General features: G+C 43.0%; 2 protein-coding genes across 5 annotated transcripts in view; one reads left to right on the top strand and one right to left on the bottom strand.

Moving 5' to 3' along the window:
• Positions 1 to 15,316, top strand: part of HABP2 (hyaluronan binding protein 2) — a 20,366-nt gene extending 5,050 nt beyond the window's left edge. Inside the window, exons 2-14 of one of the 4 annotated variants that reach the window (XM_042818865.1) lie at positions 2,106 to 2,139; positions 5,344 to 5,475; positions 6,352 to 6,459; positions 7,147 to 7,263; positions 7,534 to 7,653; positions 8,189 to 8,360; positions 8,716 to 8,810; positions 8,914 to 9,163; positions 9,835 to 9,977; positions 10,306 to 10,440; positions 11,958 to 12,103; positions 13,021 to 13,218; positions 14,743 to 15,316. In XM_042818865.1, the coding sequence (XP_042674799.1) occupies positions 2,106 to 2,139; positions 5,344 to 5,475; positions 6,352 to 6,459; positions 7,147 to 7,263; positions 7,534 to 7,653; positions 8,189 to 8,360; positions 8,716 to 8,810; positions 8,914 to 9,163; positions 9,835 to 9,977; positions 10,306 to 10,440; positions 11,958 to 12,103; positions 13,021 to 13,194 (1,626 nt within the window). In that variant the 3' untranslated portion in view covers positions 13,195 to 13,218; positions 14,743 to 15,316. Of the gene's footprint in view, positions 1 to 2,105; positions 2,140 to 5,343; positions 5,476 to 6,348; positions 6,460 to 7,146; positions 7,264 to 7,533; positions 7,654 to 8,188; positions 8,361 to 8,715; positions 8,811 to 8,913; positions 9,164 to 9,834; positions 9,978 to 10,305; positions 10,441 to 11,957; positions 12,104 to 13,020; positions 13,219 to 14,742 lie in introns of those variants that run through there. The other 3 variants (XM_042818866.1, XM_042818864.1, XM_042818867.1) reach the window with 3 other exon arrangements.
• Positions 14,704 to 15,868, bottom strand: part of LOC122160018 (nebulin related anchoring protein) — a 50,668-nt gene continuing 49,503 nt past the window's right edge. The window contains exon 44 of the mRNA XM_042818203.1: positions 14,704 to 14,802. Within this exon, the coding sequence (XP_042674137.1) occupies positions 14,704 to 14,802 (99 nt within the window). The remainder of the gene's footprint in view (positions 14,803 to 15,868) is intronic.

The following is a 15,868-nucleotide window of genomic DNA, read 5'->3' as shown; positions in this document are numbered from 1 at the left end:
CCCCCCCCCCCCCCCCCCCCCCCGCTTCTCCTCCTTTTGTTCGCGTCTTGCTCCCGGCTGGGCGCAGTATCGCACCTCGTTGGAAGGACAAGATCCTCCTCTGCTGGCCATGAGCAATACGGCACGGCGGCGAGGGGCCTTGCTACGCTGCTGTGCTCCCCCACCAGGCCTCCATTCTCTGTTCTCCGCCTGTAGCCCCTTTCCTACACCCCCACTTGCATCCCCTCCTGCAAACCACCTCTCACATCCCACATCCCATGTCCCCTGTTGCACCACTTGCATGCTATATTCCACCCCCCTCATTCTGCATACCCCATCCCATGTGCTCCATTCCATCTCCCTCATACTGCATCCTGCCTCCCACATTCCCCATCCCACATGCCCTATTGCCCATCCCATGCCCTGCAGCCCCCTGCATGGCACATAGGAAAGGGCAAGTTCACGCCTGCAGGAGGGAAAGAGAGGGGCTTTTTGCTGGCCTCAACCAAGCAGCACCATAAAAAGATTCATGTATGGGACCAAAAGATGAAATTTGGCTTTGTGTCAGCTAGCAGAGGTGGAGGTTGTCTGTAGCAGTGTGATCTGGTGGATACCTCAAGGGAGGAGTTAAGTCTCCTTGTTAGGAGACCAGGTCTACCTGGGATTTTATCCCCTACAATTCTGAATTACATATGGGAGGGGGAAAGAGAAACAGCACAGTGGAGCTGTGATAAAGGTTGGGTTGATCTCCTGGGACCATTTGTTCGAAGGAACATTTGTGTTGTGTCAGCACGTAGTGGCCTTAATCCAAAACTAAGAATGCAAATCTAGGGCTTAGCCACCCTGAAGTACAAAGGAGTAATGGATGCTGATGGAAACCTGTATATTTTCCAGGGCAGCAGGTTATTGCAAGAGGGAAGTCAGGTCATCTTGCTGTCTTGTAAGCAGCTCTGTCCATGGGAGAAGGTTTGGAGGGGGACAGGTTTGATGAAAATAGTAGTAATAATTGGAATAATAATGTGCTTAGGCTCCATTCCTTCTCTTCTTTACATCTGAGCAACAATGCATGCATATCTCATGTAGCCCATGCTGGCACTTAGCCCTTCCCAGGCAGAGTAAATGGCTACCCTCAGTGCAGGGGAGTTTTAGCAGTCTCCTTGAAGTCAAAAGATTCTGCCCGCAGACCCACTCAGCAAATGACACAAAGAAGTATGGAAAGCTGAGGAGGGAAACAAGGTGCAGGTATACAGAGGTTGCACCATAAAGCATAGAAGCCAAGCAGAAAACCTCCCACTCCCTGCCTCCAGGGGGTCGTGAGCAGGCCTCAGGCAACCTCAGGTGTATGTACTGGGGGTAGCAGCAGGTGTGAGTTGTTCTGAGTAACGTGGCAAGGTTCTTATTCACTGCTGCTTATTCATTTGCTCCCAGTTGCAGCCAGGTTTTAGCTAGGAATGTTGGCATAGCAGCTCCATGTAATTTCTTATATGTCCACTGCTAGCACAGGTGCCCTCACTGCAGCTGGGTAGTCCTGTCTTCAGCTGGGATTTACAGCAAAATGGGATGCCTGCTGACACCTCTGTGTGGGGAAATGAATCTTGATGTGGTTTTGGTACGTTTTCTTTCTGCTTCACTTGCTCCTCAAAGGCTGAAATGCTGTTTTCCTCCTCCTCCTATTCCCTTTTGTCATTTGACCTTAATCAGGAGCCAAAAAGGAAAGGCTGGAGCCCCATGTCAGAGCGTGAACGTATGGCATTTCCTCGTGGGAAGGATGTGCCCTGGTAGCTGGCTGCATTGCTGGTAGATAAATGCCATCACTTAATAAGCAAAGAAGTAATTAACTTACTTAGGATCAGTGTTTTACAAGCAGACTGCAACTTTGGCTGGATGCTCAGAGAATCTGGAGTTCCCCTGTGGGTTGTTGGGAGCAATATGGTTTTATCAGAAAAGCCACATAAATCTGAAAGGACTCTTAAAAGTACTGCTTGGGCATCTCTGGAGTGGGCAATGGATTTATCTGGACGTCCAGCACTGGAGTGAAGTCACCTAACTACAGGTTGTGCCGTAAGCCAAGACCCAGCTTGGATTTTTTTCCAGAAACTGACTCTGCCCTTCTTTATCCTGTGCAGCCTTCCTGGTCCTCCCTGACCAACCTGCTGAATGGTAAGTAGCTTTGATTTCTTCCATTAAATTCTGCGTATGAGCCTGAGATGTTGGCAGCCTGGTCCATCGAGCTCCATGGCTGATGGTTAGTGTTGAGTTTCAACTTCATGCGCAGCTTTGTAGCACTTAAGGCAACAGCTGAGATCAAATAGGAAGTTATTGTGCTTTGGACAGGCCGCATGGTCTGCACTCCCAGGCCTTCCTGCTTCTCACATTGGTGCAAAAGGCAACTATGTCATTTTGTTGTCATTTTTGTCCAACCTGTGAGTCTTGTGGCCCTATATCAGCTCTGGTTCTTTCCCCAGATTAATTCTGCTCTCCTTATAGAATGTTCCAGATCAGTATTTAGTTTCCACATCCTCAGCTGCAACTAAAAATGGGCTATTTTACTGTAGTGAAACAGCCCCAAAGCTGTTTGAAAGGAGTGAGGGTTTGGCTGTTCGCTGTTCTTATTCCTTTTGCAATTTCTTTCTGAAGTCATAAATGCTCGCAGCCAAAGCTTTTGTGGAAGGGAGGAAATACCAAGAGGTCTATGTAGAAGCAAGTGGGAGACCTACTGGTATTTGAAGTACCATTGCAATTTCAGCTTCATAAAAATAACTTTGTATTATTCACAGACCCTCAGACAGAAAGTATTTAGAGAGGTGGCAGGAAAACTCATCCTGCTTAAATTAGGCCAGATTTCAGTTCGTCCCCAGAGGTTCAGAGAGCTTGAATAAATGCCGGGTGCCCTCAGTGTTGGCAATAAGCTTTAAATTTGCACATCACTCATCTCGACAACTGCAGTCCACCAAAGTTACCTTTCCATTCGGGTCACTCGATGGTAACCTAATGCATCACTTTCCCACTTGGAACATTAGTCATGACTTGATCCAGGCAAGGTTTTGAAAACAGTGTGACTGCCAGCATTGAGATATCTGTTCTCCCTATAAGAGACAATCTGTGTAAGCTAACGAACAAGAGGATATTGATCAGAAATCCATTACGTGATTGACAGCTCTTGGCAATGTGAAAAAGTGCAGATGAAAGCTTGAGCAGTTTAAAAGATCACCCAGACCTCAAAGCTGATTTGAAGCTTTAAAAGTCAATCTCTTGCCTATCAATTATGGGGGGATTTTTTTTTTTTTTTTTTTTTTTTTGTACTACACAGAAGAAAGTTATTCTTTGAAAATTTGCATGCAGGATGTCTAATTTAATTTCGTGTAATAGTCACATTTTGGTGACAAATGTCAGATCACTGCTTTTTAAAGCATGTCAAGGTTTTCCAGCACTTACAGAGAATGAGCACTCTGATTTAGTAATGTGTTTAAATCAACCAGTGTATCAGATTTGGTGTGTTAATTATGTACTCAGATTAAAAAAAAATGTTGCTTTTGCTTTACTAAATCCATGGCTTGTTATGAATAATTAAAAAAAAAAAAAAAAAAAAAGGAATGGGAACACTTCTTAAGTAAGAGATGTGGAAGCCAAATAGTTATTTAGTGATATAGCAGTGATAAACAGGAAGACATCTTTGTTTGATGTACCCAAGTCAGGGGAGTCTGTTCTTTATTCTTATGGTGCTTAATAAATGATTGATTCATTGCTAAGTGATGGCACCAACACAGCAAACGAAGCAATGGTATCGTCATTTCTGAGCACTGTCCTTACAGTTGTAGATGTTTCTGCAATGGCTTTGCTGTCTGTGCTTGTTTGGAGCAGTTGTTTTTCCTCTGTCAATTCAGCAAAGCCCTTGCGCTCCCTGTACCGCATGCTGGGCATGTCTGCTGGGTGCTCTCAGCAGCCCCAACTCCTCCGCTCATCCTTCACAACTTTTACCAGCTATGTCTTTTAGAGAAGAAAGATGGAAAAAAGGCTACCCTGTCTCTCCGAATAGCTCCTTAAAGCACCTGTGGAACAAAAGCTGACGTTTCCTGTTAAGATTCTGAAAATAAACAGGGGAAACAAAACCAGGCTCCTCCATAATATTCCCTCAAACTCGAGTCCGCCTGCAGAATCTCCCCTCAGACAAAGTGAGCTTGCAGGTTTCATTTCAGGCAAAACCTTCTTTTTGTTTTCCTTTCTTAACTACATCGCATTAAATTTAATTTTGTTCACAGTAGACAATGTCCTTATCTTCCAACGAGATCCTTCTGTTCCTCAGCACAGCGCACACTTCTGCAACACTTGCACACTGTCGAGACTCGGCTCCTGTGGAAATAATGAGCTGAGTAAAAGGAGTCTTGACTTGACATAGCAATAAATGAGGTGAAACTTTTCTTTTTTTTTTTTTTTTTTTTTTTTTGTGAGAAACGAGAGTTGGCATGTAGGAAGGGGGGAAAAAAAAGAAGAAAAAAAAGATGATTCTATTTTAATATGAAATATAAAACACCCATTGTACAAAAGTGGAATTTTTTTTATTTTTTTTCAGAAGCAAAGAAAGAATAAAGATAAAGGCTGCGAGAGAATGAATGAGGAGAGAAAACTAAGATAATGTAGTCGATAATCAGTTCAAGGCTGAGCTTTATCCATGGGGCCATCGGTCCGGCCCTAGGGGAGAGCTTTTTAAAATCTCTGCACACTGTTTAGCTGTGCTCATTATCATAGCTTGTCTTTGACATGTCAGCGGGGCTTCCATGGGTAGCAGTGTGCCCATGCAAATCAGCCGCCCCAAACATGGACTGGTGGAGCTCCAGGCTCTCCATCAAGCAAGCATGTGCTTTGTGGCACGTCCCCCAGCACAGTGGGGATGTTGCTCCCTCAAAGAGGCTCTGAGCAAGACAAAGGAGGCCTCTTCTTGTACAGTTGCCTCTTCCCAGGACACTTAGAATCATGAAATCGTTAAGATTGGAAAGGACACCTAAGATCTTCACATCCAGCTGTCCACCTACCATCAATATTGTTCACAAAACCATGTCCCTAAGTACCACATCTCTATGTTTCTCAAAAACGATGGTGACTTTGCCATCTCTTTGAGCAGCCTGTGTCAGTGTCTCACCATTCTTTCAGAGATGTTTTTCAGCCTGAATCTCCCTGGTGCAACTTGAGACCATTCCCTCTCAGCAAATTGGGCTCGTCCATGTCTGCAAGGACATTACCACCAACTGAACAAAGAACAGCCATGTCCCCTCCCAGCACCTCAGTAGATGCCCCCAGCTGGGGACAGTCATGCACAAAGGTGGCTTTGTAGCAATTATAACCCTTCTGCATTTCCTTTCCCTACAGATGAGGCTGATGAGTATTACGAGTACTATGATGAATACATGCAGGTGGAGGAGGAACCCTCTGAAGTGATTAGGCTCTTGGGGGAACCCGACTGGATAGGCCTATCCCCTCACCACAGAAGAATCCAGCAAGGTGCTCATGGGGGTGGACAGGGGGTGAGGAAGGGGTGAAATCTCAGCCCCAGTATGCAGTGCGTGGCAGGGCTCGGCTGCCAGCCTGCCTGCAGAACGCCTGCTTCAAAGGGATGAGTGGGGAGGGTTGTTTGCTGTGTTCTCTTTTGTGTTTCTCTTGTAAGGAGCCTGTGTTTTATCTCTAGGTTTCACAGGATGGATTCTGATCATGCAGAACATTTCTGATTGCTACTACAAAAAAACACAGGCTTATTTGTCTATAGACACTGTAAGACGTAATTGCTATTTTCATGGGATGTGCGTTTTGTATTCGTGCTGGGAACCAAATGTAGAGCAGGTTTCCCTTTTTCTTTTTTTTTTCTTTTTTTTTCCTTTTTCTAGTTTACTGAACTTTAGGAGAGCAGGACAGTATGCCCTGGGCTGCTGTGGGATCACAAGGGGAGAGGTGGGACAGCAATAACCTTCTCCTCTGGATGGCTTTTCCAAGGGAGTTTTAGTGCTAGGTTGCAACCAGGGCAATACCATGTCTAGGCAACTTCACACCAATGGCACAGAGGCGCGTGCCCAGGGCAAGCTCTGGTTCTTAATGGATCTGCTTCTAGTATGATGTCACATGTGCTCCATCACAGGCTTGTAAAGGGAGATGGGAATTCCTGGGCTCTAAGCCTTACAGCGTACAGGAAGTTCCACAGCAATCCATAGCAGCTCGTGCCACTGCTGGGCCAGCCATCAGCACAAGCATGTGTTACGGTGGATGCTTGCCCAACCTTCTGCACAGCCCTATGGTGGCACCTGTCACACAAAAAGCACACACAAGAAAAAATGCTGGTGAGAAGCTGAAAGCAAAACTAAAAGCCCTCTGTCCCTACCCTAGAAGATCTGTGCTCCCCCAACCCCTGCAAGAACAATGGCCGATGTGAGATGAGAGGAAGCAATTTCACCTGCCTCTGCTCCAGGCCCTACACTGGGGATACCTGTGAGAAAGGTAATCACTTCTTTGCTGACTGATATTCTTGTTCTCATAGCTGAGGCAACTGAAGCAAGTACAGGGTTTTATAAACCCACTCTTCCCTGGAGGGAGAGATTTAGCAACCCTCTTCAGCCGTGTCAATAGATCCAGGCTGGAGTCTGTACAAAGCAGCATCAGCATCACACACTTCAGGTGTGCAGAAAGCACACTTCTGTCTTCTGCCACCCCATGGCAGCCTCCAAAGGAGGGCTACAAGGATGGTGAAGAATCTGTGGGACAAGGTGTGTGAGGTTTGCTCAGCCCAGAGCAGAGGAGGCTGAGGGGAGTCCTCATGGTGGCCCACTGCTCTTCAAGGGGAGTGGATCAGCAGCTCTGCTCTCTGATGACAGTGACAGGGCCTGAGAGAATGGCATGGAGCTGTGTCTGGGGAGGGGTAGGTGCAGAGTAAAGGCTCTGCACCAGAGGGTAATGAGCAAAGAACAGGCTGCCCCGGGCAGCGGGCATGGCACCTAGCTGCTGGAGTTCAAGAAGCATTCATTTGGACAACACTCTTAGACGTATGATGTGATTTTTGGGTGGACTCAATCCTTGGTTTCTTCCAACTCGGGATTTTCTATCATTCTCTGGGTCAGGAGAATCAGCCTGTGAGGGCACGGCACTCCCGCGTGTGGATGAAGTTGGTTTTTTTTTGTTTACCTGCAGTGGAGGACACCTGTGTGGACAACAGCTGTGTTGGAGGAGACTGCCTTGTTACATTAACCAAACCTTACTATCGGTGCAGCTGTAGCCATCCCTACAAGTTACCATACTGCCAGCAAGGTGAGTGCAGCTCAGCAGGCACAGATCCCACACTGTGGGGTGCTGTAGTCCTGAGCCTGTGTTGGCTGCAGGTCCCATCTGCAGGGATGATGCTGGGTGATCCGTGCTCTGTGTGATGGGTGGATAACTAATGAACCCCGTGCTGGCAGGAACTTTGAAGTACTTACCAGGCTAAATGAGGGCTTTCCCTGATTTTCAGTGGGGATGTGAATGAGGCTATAGTGTGTCCAGTGGAGTTACAGTGCTGTTCTCTCATTTTCACCTTGACAGCTTCTTCACAATGCAGGCCAAACCCATGCAAAAATGGAGGAATCTGTATACGGCACAGAATGAGAACAAAATTCACCTGCAAGTGCCCTGAACCTTACCGAGGGAGGTTCTGTGAGATTGGTAAGTGTCGTGGCTCCAGGGGAGAGGCTAGGGGTTGAACCTCCACAGATTGCCCTCACCTCACAGTCAGCTTGACGACGTTTGTAACGTAACACTGATTGCTCTATGTTGCAGGTGACCTTTGCACCATTCTCCATACAGTTTAGGATTATAACCCTGCAACCTTACTTTTGGCACACCCCTTGCCCTATCGTGACAGTAGCTCTGTACCCAGCTCTGCCTCATCCCTCCAGTACCGTTTATTGCGTAGGTCACCAGAGGAGAGATTCTGCTTTGTCATTGAGAAATGTCTTAGCTGCTAGGTCTTACCCAGTAAAGAGGCTTTGGGCACTTGAAGTCAGTGGAACTTATGCTGCAGTGATGTTGGGACTTAGCTCTTTTCTGGCCTATCCAGGATAAGAACTATCTTCATGTAACCCTGTTGGTCCTTCTGATCCTTTGTGAAATTAATGCTAGGGAAGGAAGAGAGGGAAAAAGAACCACTTTAGGCAGGGAATGACAGAGAAGGCTCTTTCATATCAACATGGTTTTACAGGACCGGATGATTGTTATGAAGAGGACTCCTTTTATTACAGAGGAAGAGTGAACCAAGCAGAGAATGGCAGGACTTGCTTGCACTGGAATTCCCATTTGCTCTTAGACTTCCCTACTAATGCATTTATGGAGGATGCTGAGCTTTTTGGCATTGGGGAACATAACTTCTGCAGGTAACATTTTTAAGAGAGCCAGTTGTGTCACATAGATCTTTGAATACAAATTGCTCCCATGAATTTGCTAAAATCATGATATTAAAATGGCATTGTTACTGAAGTGAAGATTCTAGAAATGGGCCTAATTTCCTTTGTTTTTCTTAGGGTGAAATAGTTTGGGGACAGTAAAATGGCAGCAGATACAACTCCATTATTTTAGGAATTGCCTTTATCAAATCTTGTGAAGAGTATCTCTTGCAGCTTGGCTGTCCTGTAGAAGCACAAGTGTGTTCTTATTAGCATTCTTGGCTTCCTTGTGCAGCTTCAAGGAGATTTCTGCACTTTGGCTGATGTTCTCAACCATTCCTTTCAGAAATCCTGATGATGATCAAAAGCCCTGGTGCTTCATCAGAAAAAATGGCAAAGTGAAATGGGACTTCTGTGATGTTTCACTGTGCTCTGAAACAGGTAGAGTAATGCTTTAGGAGAGAGCTGGTTGGCCATGCATAGGTGGTCCTGATGAGCAGGTCACTGCCTGTTACTTAACTCCTGTCTGATATTATTTCTGCAGTGCATGTTGCTGTTTCTTCCAACACAGATAAGGAGATCCAAGAGCAAGAAAATGAAATGTTCAAAACCTGTGGGCAACCAGAAAGTCAAAGGGGACTCAAGAGAATCTATGGTGGAACTAAAACTACAGCTGGCAAGCACCCCTGGATGGTATCTCTGCAGAGAAAGTCATCTTCTAGAAAAGTAACACACATCTGTGGTGGAGTGCTAATTAAATCATGCTGGGTTCTTACTGCTGCACACTGTGTTGAGTATGTGCATGTCCTTTGCCTGGGGCAGATAAACATATGAAAAACAAAGTAGCCATTAAAGACAACTTGGAATTGAACTGATTCACATTCCAAATTGTTTCTGGGTATCGAAAAGAAAACATACGTGAAAATATGCACATACATTTTAAAAAATGGTGCTTGTTGGAATTACAAATTAAACATACATTCCAGTCAGCTAAAATGATCTAAAACATAGTTTAGTGGAGAAATATTGGTGGTGGGTGGGCTGTTGCACTAGATGATCTTGGAAGTCTTTTCCAAACTTGGTCATTCTATGATTCACTCATCATCACAGCTGCAATAATAGAATATTTGCATGCTGCTGTTCTCCCTCAAAAAAAATTTAAAAAATTAAATGTTAAAAAACTAGGTTAAAAAAAAAAAAAAAGCAGCAACAAAAATGTTCATGCAGCATTAATAATCTTTTATTTCATGATTGCAACTATTTAAGAGTGCAAGGACTGTCCAGCACTGCAGCTTTCTCTTCTAAACTCTCTTATTACTAACTTTGGAAATCTTTCCATTGTGCCTTACATCAGGAAACAGTATCTTGGCTTCCAGATAGTTAAGCTGCAGGTTTTCACCACTGTTGCACAACATCTGTTCTGCACCACCACAATGGATAATGTAGTTTACTTGACTCTTTGCAGACGCCAAGCAGAAAATCTCCAAGTGGCCCTGGGAAAGCAAAACCTCGATAGGAAAGAAGATCAAGAGCAAATATTTGATGTGGAGAAGGTCATCATGCATCATAGATACAGAATGGAGGATGATGTCCCATACAATGATATTGGTAAAGTCTTCTTATTTAATGAGTTGTCTGAAAGCACCTCGCTGGAACTGAGGTCAGTATAAAATACCCCTCTGAGAATGTGAACTGGAAATAAGTAGGCCACGTTCTGGCTTACAGCCCTGTGAATCATAGAAGGAAGGCAAATCATGATGGGCAGAGAAAAATTGTGTGGGGGGAGTAAAAAAATAAAGGGACAGGTTCAGCATGTAGTGCAAGCTGTATGCCAGTTGCTTGGAGCCTTTCACAGAGTTGTGGTACGGACTGACAGTGATGGTAGGGATTAAAACCAGTTTTAAATACTTTTTGTGGTGGTTTTTCTTGTCTCCAGCGTTACTTAAGTTGAAGCCGACTGGTGGTCGATGTGCCATCGAAACAAAGTATGTGAAAACAGCTTGTCTGCCAGATTTTGAATTTCCTGTTGGGACTGATTGCTTCATTTCAGGATGGGGCGAGACAGAGACAGGTATGTGAGCTCTCAAGGCTTGCTGTAGTTTGGCTGGTAGCTCGATGGCAGTGTGAGCTGGTGCTTTTAGTGGCAATTGCTAGACACAAATGCAGGGCTAAGCACAGAGTGAAACCAAGGCCCAGAGTTAAATTAAGGACAGCAAACCCTCCTTTGGGAATGATTCATTGGCAGAAACCTCCAACTGCTAGACACACAGAACTTGTCAGGGTTCTGAAAAAATCCCCAACATGTATTTTTGTTGTTGTTGCTTGTCATCTGATACACAATGTCATGGTTTCATCTGGAGCCAGCCATTGAAGCAAGATGTATCAAGAGAGAAGCTATAGTACTCTTATGTTCCAAGAAAGGACCAAGGCAGACTGGCATTTCCGCTCTTTTTCAGCCCATTGGGTCAGATGAAGTTTTTCAGAAGCAGCATCTGGATCTTCAGATGCACTGAAAAAATAATAAAAAATCCAAAGCTTTTCAAGTTCAACTAGCTCTGTCCGAAACCTTTCTTGCCCACAGTAAATCCTGAGGGGAGAAATTACTATGCTTTAGAAAAGATAATGGCAATTTTCTGAAAAATGCATTTTCTCATGTCCTGATTGATGTGTTGCTGTAAAGCAGCAGAAGGAAAATGTGTCACTGAGGCTGCAGTAGGTGTCCTAGTGCTTTGTGACTGATACAGCCTGATACAGTACGTAGGGCCAAATTCTTCCTTCTGATGTAAGTCTCATTGAAGTGCACAAGAGACAAGCAGGTATATTTGATCAGAAAGCACGGACAGAATTTAATAGACATTTTTTAAAAGTTCCAAATAAAAAGTATCTTAAAAAGGATACAGAGAATTTTTGTATTATTATTTTTTTTCCTGCAAAGAATATCAAGTACCCTGTAAATGTTCAAACTAGATGGCTCCTTCTTTGCTCAGAGCTATTATTAGCATTTCAGGAAATCACTGCAGAAATGGAAAATTTCCTGAAACTCAAGCAGAACCAAACTTATAAACCATCTTTAGTTATCTACAGATGGTAGTGCTTTGATACTCTGGCTATCGCCTTTAGATGTCAAGTTATGTCTTTAGATTCACTGTAATTAATCGTTGCCTTTAAATATTGCATGATTTTCAGTTTTCATCTGTTTCATTAGCCCACGTATTGAAACATCTAATGGCACCAGCCTGAGAAGTGCTGAGCAGCTCTAAGTACTCCTGTACTTAGTAGTGGGAGCTGCAGACGGCCAGCACCTTTGAAAAGCAGGATATCATTGCTACGTGCAGAGCTGATCTGAGCCAGATTCTTGATGTGTGTGACTTTGGTTCTGTTCAGGCAAGAGCTCAGTGTCCTGCATGAAGCTTTCAGGCTCAGACTTAATGCAGACAGATACTTCTTTTCTTTCCAGGCTACACAATGAGCCCCTTCCTGCTCTTTGCCCCTTCCATCCATGAGGCGAGCAAATTTGTGGTTTGAAAAAAGACATGTAACAGGAATGTGAGGGAGGTGACTTAATTTTTTCGGTGTACTGCCTTGCAGATGACACGTCCCCTAAGCTGTTAGATGCCAGTGTCAAGCTGATTTCTCAGAAGCAATGCAATGCACCCAGAGCTTATGATCAGAGGCTGGATGAAAGCATGTTTTGTGCAGGAAATCTTCGGAGAGGTAGAACTGATTCTTGTCAGGTCTGTTGCTTTTTCCATATTTGAACACTAATTTTTTGTGTAAATAGGCTGTGGAGAGCAAAAGCTCTGGCAGGGGACTGCATGTGTGTCCGTTTCTTCCATCAGTGTATTATTTCAACAGCCACTGTCTTCCTTCCATACAGTTTGAGATGTATATCCCTGGAGCTAATGTCATCACTGTCAGCTACAGGCAGATCTTTGGAAGCTCAAGAATAGCCTGGGAAAGGTGGCTTCTGAGGCAGATTGTCATAGTAACTTTGAAAACTTGCCTTTTTCCTCTCACTTCCATTACAGCCTCTATTATGAGAAACAATTCTAATCTGATTTTTGCTACCAGAGCTTATCCTTACTAGAGAAGGCAGGACTGATATTTCCTTGTAGCTAGTGAAAATGTGAAGCTGGTTCATATAAGCCTGGTGAGGAGTTTGAACAGTGCTTCCTGTGGTGAAAACTGCAAGCATACTTACTTACACTAGAAATCACCAATAAAACTGAAAATGAGATCAGCCAACTTGGAGTGATAATTGTCATTATTTGAGGGGACCAGTGTGAGGAAGGTCAGGTGTTTTCTTTTATGCTGAGGATCACATTTTTATCTTTCTCAGCTCAGGCTCTGAACACCTGGTACTTCCATGCCTGGGAAATTTCATTTGACTTTTTCAGATACATTTTGCAGCCTTAAACAGAAACTTATGTCTAAAGAAGTCTAGTATTGTTTGACCTGGTTCCAGTACTGCAAGCTGGCTTGGGAATTGGTCAGAACCTTTTGGTACACCTGCTAGGAGAAAAAAGAAAAAACAACAAACACCACTCCTGCCTCTTTTGATAAGAGAGTCTTTTGATAAGGGAAGGCAAATCTTACATTGGTGAATGATTTACTTCTTATTTTAAACTAATCTTGTGTTTTTTCTCATCAGGGAGACTCTGGAGGTCCTCTGACTTGCGTAGAAAATGGTTTCTATTATGTATATGGCATTGTGAGCTGGGGTGATCAGTGTGGTTTAAAAAACAAGCCAGGAGTTTATACCCAGGTGACATCATTTCTCCATTGGATTAAACACAAAATTCAAACTGAGTCATCGGATCAGTAGCTGACAGCTTTCATTTGGTGAAGGGTAAGTTTGAGATATTTATTTGTTCTTAACAGTACACAAAACTCCCCTTTAGCCAAAATTGTTATTGAAGGCTTCTCATGGTCCTAGCTGGGTGTTCTGGATCACTATCTTAAAAATAACCTTTCAGTGTTTTCTAGAAGCTCAGTGACAATTTTTCTGCTTGGGGGCTTTGAAATAAACCCTCCTTTTGTAGGCAAAACAGCTTGGAAACTAAAGCAATACCAATTTTTATCCACCTCAAAGCCATTGGTTTGTGCTCCGAAAGCCAATGACATTTTTTCACATACTTAAAATTAATAATTTGCCTGTGTTTGGAAGACTGGAGCCATTAGAATCATGTGAGGAGGGAAGATCGGGCAGGAAAATTATTTTTAAAAGCCCTTCTGTAGGGCAAGTGACCCTAAATTCCATCAGTGATGAGTTCCAGGTTGAAAAGTAAAAAATAAAGTAAATCACTAGTAGAAATATCTTATTTACTTCTGATGAGAGGAGGATTACATATTATTCTCCAGCTCTACCATGGCATATATGTGCTTAACTGCAATTCATATGTAGAGGGTATTAAATTCTTTTTTTTTTTAATCTAAATCTATTGGCTAATTTTTGTTTTTAACAAGTTTTGCAAGTAGAATTATATATTTTTCTGCCCAATGATTCTGTAACTCTATATAGAAAACTGGAGAACAAGGGATTGACATTAAATCAGAATACAAACAGTAGACGTGTTTGCCAGCAGAGTCAATTATTTAAAATAATATCTCCTTCATCTGAATACCAGGCTTTATAAACTTCTCTGAGAAGCTTCCTAATCTGTCAATAAGCTGTTAGTAGTAGTTTCTAAGGAGCTAATTTTGATTGTTTTTGTTTTTCTTTTGGAAGATTTGAGAAAAGAAAACAAACGAACAAAAAACCCAGCCTGAATGGGATGTGAATATGTCCTGTTAATCAAGAATAAATTCTGTTCTGCTGTCCACCAACAGACCTGTCTTTGGATAGTCAGTAACTTTGTGTCCACTGGCTGTTGTCTTGTTCATCTGTTAAGCCACCCAAATCTTGTTTTTGTATTCTCTTAAATCAGCAGTGCCAATGATACACATAAACATACACAGTGGAGCCACGGAACATACAAATCTCTAAAGAGTAGAAGTATGGAACCAGATTCATCAAATTTATTCAATACAAATTATTTTATATTCTACTAATCAGGTTCATTCATCTGTAGTACAAAGCTGAGCCTGCCAGTCATCTAGTATTAATTTCATTTACAGCTTTAAATAAATATCAACCTCTGTAATGCATATAGTGATAAATCGCAAAATATCCACACAAATTAGAAACATCAATTATTAGTTGCAATGTCTAGTTTGTTTTTTAAAACAAAAAATTCTAAGATGTCATCTATTGTGCTTTCCAGAAAAATGGAAAAGCTTTAGGCTTTGTAGGATGAGATGAAAATCTATTTGTGTTTTGTCATGTTCCTGTTCACTACTTGTACAGATGCATTTTCCTTCTCTTGACTTGCAGAATTTCCGAAGCATCAGGATTAACTGTGACCTGCTGAGATCCTCCCGGCCCCACTTGGTCCTGTAAGATCAAACACAACTACATCATGAAGATAGCTGAAAGCAGAAAGCTAAGAGCTTATTCTATAAATATATTTACTAATTAAAAGTTACCTCGACTGGAAACAACTGGACAAAGTCTGAATTACTGCTCTGTACTGAGACAATCTCTGCCATGGAAAAATGTGGATAGCTGACCCATTCGTGTCAAATATCCAAGGTCAGGATGTGCTCGGTGCCTGATTTCTAATTTGAGCATTAAATAATGAATGCATTAGCAAACACCTGAGTTGCAGATGTATTGCACACCTGTAGATTTCTCTGGTACCATCAGATCATCACCGCATGTAAGACTTAAGAATATACTGCAGACTGCATTGCTCGTCTATAGTTAAACTTTATTTCCTCAGTAGCTTTAGAGATGCGAATGTAAATCATGGATTTGTCCTGTTTCTCTTACAGGGGCTCATTGTTTGACTTTTAACACTTAAACAAATCAAGTATTAAAAGCACATATAGCTCTTCTTATACTGTAATTTAACATTCCTTAACTATAGGGGCTACATTACAAGATCCCTGTGTGGACTTTTGCTCTCTTACACAGGGACATAGCAGAATTGAAGCCACCTTGTGGAGGTAAAGGACAAGGAAAACCTAGAAAAAAATAGCTTGTAATTTCTTGTGTTTTGAGATGAGTGGAGGAGACCATAGTACATGTTACGGTGTCAAGAGTCTACAGTGAGACTGTCAATACAGCTGTCAGGGGAGAGTACAGGGTAACAAAGTGTGTCTTGCTGAAATTAGGAAAAGAAAAAGGAGTTGTGCCAGGTGTCCCTTCCACCTGCACTTTTGCTCTCTGTGGGTAGACCACTTAGAGATCTGACAATATCCAAAGTCAAGGGAAACACACCCTGTAGTGTAAGAAAATCCTATCCTGTGGCACTTTTAGTCCCTACAGGAATTCCTCAGCTATGACAGATCAGAATTCCCTTGTGAGGTTCCTTCAAACTGAAGCCTACAAAAAGCCACAAAGCTTGGGGAGGGAATCACATGTATTCTGTTTAAAGTAAGGGGGAGAACTGTAATCT

The sequence above is a fragment of the Centrocercus urophasianus genome, unplaced genomic scaffold, assembly GCF_019232065.1.
Source record: "Centrocercus urophasianus isolate 14NV4802_14NV808 unplaced genomic scaffold, USGS_Curo_1.0 seq_17, whole genome shotgun sequence".
In the NCBI taxonomy this organism is placed as follows: domain Eukaryota; kingdom Metazoa; phylum Chordata; class Aves; order Galliformes; family Phasianidae; genus Centrocercus; species Centrocercus urophasianus.
Note: the sequence above shows the minus strand (reverse complement) of the source record. Positions and strands in the feature narration are given on the sequence as shown.